This window comes from Bufo bufo, chromosome 5, assembly GCF_905171765.1.
Source record: "Bufo bufo chromosome 5, aBufBuf1.1, whole genome shotgun sequence".
Lineage (NCBI taxonomy): Eukaryota > Metazoa > Chordata > Amphibia > Anura > Bufonidae > Bufo > Bufo bufo.
This window is the reverse complement of record NC_053393.1, coordinates 25,459,132-25,467,604: the sequence shown is the minus strand read 5'-3', so window position 1 is coordinate 25,467,604 and position 8,473 is coordinate 25,459,132. Positions and strand designations below refer to the sequence as shown.

Genomic DNA, 8,473 nt, shown 5'->3' with positions numbered 1-8,473 from the left:
AGCAGAGATGGAGGATGATAGCAGAGATGGAGGATGATAGCGGGTAATAGCGGATCATACTAGAGATGGAGGATGATAGCAGAGATAGAGGATGATACCAGAGATGGAGGATGATAGCAGAGATGGAGGATGATAGCAGAGGTGGAGGATGATAGCAGAGGTGGAGGATGATAGCAGAGGTGGAGGATGATAGCAGAGATGGAGGATGATAGCAGAGATGGAGGATGATAGCAGAGATGGAGGATGATAGCAGAGATAGAGGATGATAGCAGAGATGGAGGATGATAGCAGAGGTGGAGGATGATAGCAGAGATGGAGGAGGATAGCAGAGATGGAGGATGATAGCAGAGATGGAGGATGATAGCAGAGATGGAGGATGATAGCAGAGATGGAGGATGATAGCGGAGATGGAGGATGATATCAGAGATGGAGGATGATAGCAGATATGGAGGATGATAGCAGAGATGGAGGATGATAGCGGAGATAGAGGATGATAGCGGAGATGGAGGATGATAGCGGGTAATAGCGGATATCAGAGATAGAGGATGATAGCAGAGATGGAGGATGATAGCGGAGATGGAGGATGATATCAGAGATGGAGGATGATAGCAGAGATGGAGGATGATAGCAGAGATGGAGGATGATAGCAGAGATGGAGGATGATAGCGGGTAATAGCGGATCATACTAGAGATGGAGGATGATAGCAGAGATAGAGGATGATACCAGAGATGGAGGATGATAGCAGAGATGGTGGATGATAGCAGAGGTGGAGGATGATAGCAGAGGTGGAGGATGATAGCAGAGGTGGAGGATGATAGCAGAGATGGAGGAGGATAGCAGAGATGGAGGATGATAGCAGAGATGGAGGAGGATAGCAGAGGTGGAGGATGATATCAGAGATGGAGGAGGATAGCAGAGGTGGAGGATGATAGCAGAGATGGAGGAGGATAGCAGAGATGGAGGATGATAGCAGAGATGGAGGAGGATAGTAGGCAATAGCGGAGATAGGGGTTGGTAGTTAATAACAGCGTATGATACTGGAGATAATGGATGAACGAGATCTCAGATGATGGTGGAGATCATCTAGGGCAGCAGACGGTTTTAACCTGATCAGTATTTGATCAGTGTTGCACGTCTTCTGTATTTTGGACCCAGTTCTGGTTAAAGAACTGATGCCAAACACTGACCTTGTGAACTTGGCCAACAGGGGGGTTCCCCATATTCGATCTTCTGTGCATCAGTCAGGGATCAGCAACCTCCGGCACTCTAGCTGTTCCATAACTACAACTCCCAGCATGCACCATTCACATCCATTGATGTTATAGCAACAGCTGTGCAATTGTGCATGCTGGGAGTTGTAGTTTCTCACAGCTGGAGTGCTGAAGTTTGTTGATCCCTGACATAGACTTCCCATGCTGGTCCGCGGCCACCTTCAGCTCCTCCTGACCGACACCTGACAACCCGCCGATCACTCACATCTCACATCTTATGGAAAACCCTTTAACATCAAAAGTAGAAGTAACTCAGTAAGGAAAGAACTTGGACTCTCCTGGCAATGTCCCAAATACCTAAATCCACTAACACTTCTCCGGCCAGATATGAAAAACACTTCCATTTGGAAGGGGCCAAAAACAGTAACAGATTTCTGGAATAAAGAGGAAAGGAGATACTGCTACATAGGAAGAATGCAAGGACAAAAGAGGGATAGAAAAACCTTCTTTCCTAATTCATTACGGGATAGTAGGAAAGCTAAGAAAAAACTGATAGATTACAGACAAGAATCTCAGCGCACCGTCTTTGATTCCTTAAAAGGAAACATAGGGGATGAAATAAAAATATCCTACATTTATTTATAAGGATAGAAAAAACAAGCTGGAAGTATTTTCAAAAGACATCCCGGAAATAAACGGACCGGCGGATGTTTTTAGGGGATGGGAATCGGTGCCCAAATCCACAGTCAGCGAGATATGGAGAGAAACACGACACCGCGTAATACACAAGGCAATATACGGTTTTTACACAAGGGATAAACAGACTGACAGATCGACCTCCTGTCCTGAATGCAAGACAGAAAACACAGACCTATATCATGGCCGGCGCTCATGTCCGTTGGTCCAGACGTTCTGGGAAACCGCAAGACAGCACGTAAATAATAAACTTAAAATAAGATTGTCTCATGACCCATGTCTGTCCATAACGCAGGCAGGAAAGGCAGACACAGTATTAGGCCTCTTTCACACGAGAGTATTGCGGATCCGCAATACACGGGTGCCGTTCCGTGGGCATTCCGCATCACGGATGCGGACCCATTCACTTCAATGGGTCCGCAAATCCGGAGATGCGGAATGGAACCCTACGGAGTGCTTGCGTGGGGTTTCGTCCCGTACTTCCGTTCCGCAAAAAGATAGAACATGTCCTATCTTTTTGCGGAACGGCCGGATCGCGGACCCATTAAAGTGAATGGGTCCGCGATCCGCTGCGGCTGCCCCACGGACTGTGCTCGTGCATCGCGGCCCGCAGCACGACCACGGGGGGCACACGGACAAAGGCAACACACATGTTAATTCCGGCATCCAAAAGATGCCTGTTGAGTAAATGGTTGGAATCACGATGCCCGATTCCGCAAGTGAAACGCGGATTAAAACTGGAGGCGATAGAAACTGAAGCGAATAAAACCAATAACCGCACAAACGGCAACAACTTCTTGTATCTTTCATGTCTGATGAAGTGGAACACCGAGGACTCATCATGGAACCAGAAGAGGTGAAAGAGAAAGATGACCCCGAGGAACTGAAGGAACCCACACCCCGAAGAACGAAGCCAAGAGTGGGAACAGACATGAGGGGGGAGGGAAAGGGGGAACGGTTGGGGTTCAGAAAGATTATCGGGGAAATGATTATTAAAGCATTCATGTCGTCATGGACACTCCTAACACTCCATGTTGTATGTGATGCTTTAATTATTTATTTATTTTGTCAACCCTATAAATAAAGTTTTAAAAAAAATAAAGTAAAAATAACTCAACGTGGAGTTTCTGCTGTTGATAACGGATGCAGTAAAGTTGCGCCGTGCGGTATTTTTGCCGTCATCCTGACAGAACGGAGAATAAGGTACCGACCCCATTAAAATCATAGGCAGTGTTCACACACGGCAGGCGCGTTTTTCAAATAGGCAGCAGTCACTAATGGGCAGCAGCGCATGCGCAGCATGGAAGTCAGGCTGAAGGCCCCGCTGTCTGCACAACAGAACAGAACAATGCTGTCGCCCATAGCAACCAGAGACCAGATCTCAGTTCCCGATTGGTCACCACAGTCCACGCCCACTTTATACAACTGTACATAGTCTGATAATATTGTAAGGCCCTTAACACAAAGGAACCGGTTCCCAGACTGTACATAGAACTACAACTCCCGTGATGCCTCGCTCTATTGGCCGCTATCACAGTACTATCTGACGGTCGGGCAGCGGCTCAGCGCCCCTGCTGCCCGGTACAGACGCAGCACCGCACCCGGCTTGTCCTCCACAGTGGCCCCTGCCCGGAAAGTGACAGAGCCCAGCTCGGAATTCGCGCCGCGAAGCATCACGGGAGACGTAGTTCATGTCTTTCGCACGTTGTCTGTGTTGTTTTGAAGGCAGAAATCTTTATTGTTCCCTCGCGCGCACACACACATACACACAGGGAGATGGCGGGGACAGAGAGCCGGCTCGTGTCTTTGCCTCTGGCCCGGATCAAAGTGATCATGAAGAGCTCCCCTGATGTGTCCAGCATCAACCAGGACGCCCTGATCATCACGGCCAAAGCTACGGTACTGAGGGTGACGTCACGCGGGAAGTAAATGACGTCATGTGACATCACCAGGAAGATAGGGGTGGGGGTCAATCATAACTGGTAAAGGGATAATACAGGGCTGGGGCGGTATTGTTACAGTTATGGGATGATTTGCAGTCATGTGACCTAAGACCGCAATGTCGCGCTACAACTTTGCACCTAGTGTCGTTTTTTTTTTGTTCTACGGTTTTTCTATGCCGTAGATCTTAGCTACTTCTGCAGCGCAGTTGGGGCGATCGGACTGCCGCTGTTAGTTTGTGACCTTTTGCTTGCTGTCAGTGAATAGACCACGATTCCTACTTGTCCAATCGCGCAAAAGCCACAGAGCCGGAATGGAGAGCGTTCCAGCTCGGATCTAGAAAGCCCTCGTTCTCTATTACCACTGTAACGGACCCTCTGCTGTGTGCGAGCCATTAGGTTTGTATCCCTTTTCTTCCTCTGGTTGTCAACAAGGATGTTACCATTCACTGACAGCCAGCAGAGATCTTAACACTCAAGAAAGTTACAGAATGGTGGGCAAAGCGGAAACATTGTTTCAAAGGAGAGAATCCCGGTGTCGTGCTCCGCCCCCTCTGTACTGGCTGGAGCAGGCATCCTCAAACTGCGGCCCTCCAGCTGTTGTAAGACTACAACTCCCACAATGCCCTGCTGTAGGCTGATACCTGTAGGCTGTTCGGGCATGCTGGGAGTTGTAGTTTTGCAACAGCTGGAGGGCCGCAGTTTGAGGATGCCTGGGCTGGAGCGTTCCTTTAATATGAATAAAATGCAAGCCGAGCCCCACGGGAAGAGTACATGGATCGTTACTGCGTCCCTTTCATGATCGCTAACCCCATGTGCGCTGGAATTCCTTTAATCCAGAAGGTCCGGCGGTCTGTCGGGCCCCTGGTTCTGACATATCCTCCTGTTTTCTCCCCGGCAGGAGCTGTTTGTGAAATACCTGGCGTCGTACTCCTACAAGCACGGCAGCGGCAAAGAGTCCAACGCGCTGACGTACGACGACTTGTCGCACACGGCCGAGGAGTCCGAGACCTTCCAGTTCCTGGCTGGTAAGTGATGGCCCCCGTCATGTCTTCTGCTGCTCGGTGAAAGAGGACGTGGCAAGCCCTCAGACGTGGCATACCACTAGGATGATGTCTTAGCGTGCAGCCGATAGTATAATACAGTGTACTGCATAAGCAGCACAGTGTATTGTAGAAGTGATCTAAAGATCGCACGGCAAAGTCTCCTTGTGGGACTAGTAAATGGTTAAAAAAGTTAGTTTCATTAAATCAAACAAATCTCCAAGTAAAAAAAAAATGCACCTTTTTCAATAGAAAAAAAAAAGCAAAAATAAAATCCCCTCGACGTATTAGTTATCGCTGTGTCTGTAATGACCCGAGCTACACAATTAAGCCAATTTCACGCGGCCATTTTTTTTTTCCGTTTCCGGGCTGTTTTTTGCTTTCCGTACACGGAACCATTTATTTCAATGGTTCCGCCCCAAAAAAACAGGATGTACTCTGTATGCATTCCATTTTTCCGTTCCGTTAAAGGATAGAACATGTCCTATTATTGTCCGCAAATCACGTCCGTGGCTCCATTCAAGTCAATGGGTGCGCAAAAAAACAACGGAACACATTCGGAATGTACTCCGTATGTCTTCCGTATCTGTTCCGTTTTTGAGGAACCATCCATTGAAAATGTTATGCCCAGCCCAATTTTTTCTAAGTAATTACTGTATATGCCATACGGAAAAATGGAACAACTGATCCGTGAAAAACGGACCGCAAAATACTGAAAAAGCCATACGGTCGTGCGAAAGAGGCCTTAGCATGTAATGTATCCCACACCATGAGTGCTGTAAAAAACAAACATAAAACATTTCCAGAATTGCTGTTATTTGCTTATTCGCCACCCAAAATAGGGAATAAAACCGATCGGTGTTATGGACCAATAACCTTCACACAGCTCTGTAGAAAGAAAAATAAAAACGTTATGGGTCTTGGGATGTGACGACACAGAAACATTCTTTAAAAAAAAACAAAAAACTGTCCTTATTGTGCAAATGTAGCAAAACGTAAAAAAAAAAAACGTAAAACCTCTATATATTTGGAGTCGCTGTAATCCAACTGACCCAGAGGATAGAGTTATTTTTTACCAAAAAGTGAACGCCACAAAATTTGTAATATAGAAACTGAGTGGCTATATTTCTGTTTTTTACCATCCCCCCTCCAGAAAGAGTTAAAAATTAATCTGTTGTTTGGACTCCAGAATGGATAGAGCTGCACTGACAGAAAAGTAACAAAGTTACAGCTCCTGGAATACAATGATGAAAAAAAATGAAACACAATTGCTTGTCCACGAAGGCCCAAAACAGGGGTTAACACCTTCTTGGAGTAATTTTTTTTTATGATTGCATTTAACTTATTTTTGGCTAAAAATCTTATTTTTTATTGGCCTTTATTACAAATATTGAGCTGTTCTGTCACAAAGGGTTAACTATTTTTCTAGCTTTTCTAGTTTGTGCCAAACCTTATCTCCAAACTACTGAGAGGTCCTAAACAGTTACTTAAGCCGCATTCTTCTCAATAAGCTATAATGGGTGTTTAGAAATGTCAGAGATAAGGAGTCCGTCTGCCCCTCAGATGACGGAAAAGAGAAAACATCCACAGGCAGCTGGTAGAGCGTCTCTGCTCTGTACAGAAAAAAGGATTCCATATTGTTAATAAAGACCAATTTAAAAAATGATTTTTAGTTCAAAATAAGTACAATGCAATAATAATTAAAAAAAATGCCCCCGAAGGCGTACATAGCCTTTAACCCTTTCCTTACACAGCGATTTTCAGTTTTCGTTTTTCGCTCCCTGCCTTCCCAGAGCCATAACTTTTATATTTTTCCATTCACATAGCCGTATGAGGGCTTGTTTTTCGCGTGACAAGTTGTAATTTTGTAATATTGCATATGATGTAGTGGGAAGCGGCAACATAAAATCCAAATAGGGTGGGGAAAAAAATAAAAAAAATGCACAATTTTACTACAGTTTTTTTTTAATTATAATAATTTTTTTCTTGTCAACGCCATATTCTGACCCCCCCCCCTATACCTTCTTTTTATAGTGATGTGTGGAGGCTCATGCTTTTACTGCCTGCCCTGTCGATCAAAGTACAGTGGCAGTGGGGGAGAAACCTGAGCCTCTAGGTGTAATGGTAACGCCCCCGTTGCTCCTAGAGGCTCATTTGCATATAATAAAACATCATATTTCTCAGCAATGCGAGCACATAGGAACATGGGACCAACACAGAGGATAGGTCACCACTTAATATATCTCGGAAAACCCCTTTAACAATCTACAGACTTATTATAAGTGCTGCACTTCTAAGGCTACTTTCACACTAGCGTTTCCGTTTTTCTGCATCCGTTATGAACGAATCCAGTTGTATTATCTTTAACATAAAAGACGGATCCGTCATTAAATGCATTGAAAGTCAATGGGGGACGGATCAGTTTTCTATTGTCAGAGAAAACGGATCCATCCCCATTGACTTGTCAGGACGGATCCGGTATGAGAACAGAATGCATTTCGGTGCATTCCGTTCTGTTCAGTTTTGTCCCCATTGACAATGAATGGGGACAAAACGGAAGTGTTTTTTTCCGGTATTGAGATCCTATGACTGATCTCAATGCCGGAAAATATTAACACTAGTGTGAACGTAAGGTAGTAATTTTCATAGTAAAATCGTGACGAATTTCCTGTAATTCTCCAGGAGACGGGATCCAAACTAACCAGGAAGAAAACATTGTATTCATTGTCAACTTTTTCTTTCGCAGACATTTTGCCGAAGAAAATCCTTGCCAGTGACTACCTCAAGATGCTGGAGAAGGAAGAAGAAGGCGTCCATGATGACAGTAATGAAGAGGAGGAGGAAGAGGAAGAGGAGGAGGAGGAGGAAGAAGAAGAAGAGGAGGAGGAGGCGGCGGGGGAGGGGGAGGTGGAGGTGGAAGAAGAAGAAGAGACCGAGGACTCTGATGAAGAAGATGAGGATTATGAACAGGAAGATAACGAGGAGGAGGAGGAGGAGGAGGACGATTGATCTTCTGGTCTCTTGGTGTTCCTGATGGTTTAAAAGACTTTTCTTGTTTCTCGGTTGTAGATTTATTTTTTTACTGTTTTATAATGGATCAAAATTCCCAATAAATTGTCTGAATATAAGTGGTCCTTGTGGAAAGTCCTAATAGACTTGTGTGGTCTCTAACCACGGGGGCCACATTTAAATAGTGGTCTCTAACCACGGGGGCCACATTCAAATATGATACATGTTGAGCCACAGTAAATGGGCTGATGGGTTAGACAACCTGTTTAACAGCTGATTAATCTGGAGAGGGGACACTTGTTTCCTGTATGCAGCTCCTATGCAGAGCTATGTGTCTTACTACTACACCACACAGCAGAGCTGACAGATCCTCTATACTACACCACACAGGAGAGCTGACAGATCCTCTATACTACACCACACAGGAGAGCTGACAGATCCTCTATACTACACCACACAGGAGAGCTGACAGATCCTCTATACTACACCACACAGGAGAGCTGACAGATCCTCTATACTACACCACACAGGAGAGCTGACAGATCCTCTATACTACACCACACAGGAGAGCTG

General features: G+C 45.5%; 1 protein-coding gene across 1 annotated transcript; it reads left to right on the top strand.

Moving 5' to 3' along the window:
• The first annotated feature begins 3,661 nt into the window (after positions 1-3,661).
• On the top strand, positions 3,662-8,000 carry CHRAC1 (chromatin accessibility complex subunit 1). Its single transcript, XM_040431661.1, has 3 exons — positions 3,662-3,807; positions 4,750-4,876; positions 7,638-8,000. Exons 1-3 carry the CDS (start codon positions 3,685-3,687, stop codon positions 7,898-7,900), a joined length of 513 nt encoding a protein of 170 aa, XP_040287595.1. The 5' UTR covers positions 3,662-3,684; the 3' UTR covers positions 7,901-8,000.
• Positions 8,001-8,473: the final 473 nt, after the last annotated feature.

Excerpts from the sequence above, each read along its gene's own strand:
- CHRAC1 (XM_040431661.1), top strand. The coding sequence starts at position 3,685 with ATGGCGGGGACAGAGAGCCGGCTCGTGTCTTTGCCTCTGGCCCGGATC. Across the intron at positions 3,808-4,749 it reads TCATCACGGCCAAAGCTACG|GAGCTGTTTGTGAAATACCT; the intron begins GTACTGAGGGTG and ends TCTCCCCGGCAG. Across the intron at positions 4,877-7,637 it reads GACCTTCCAGTTCCTGGCTG|ACATTTTGCCGAAGAAAATC; the intron begins GTAAGTGATGGC and ends TTTCTTTCGCAG.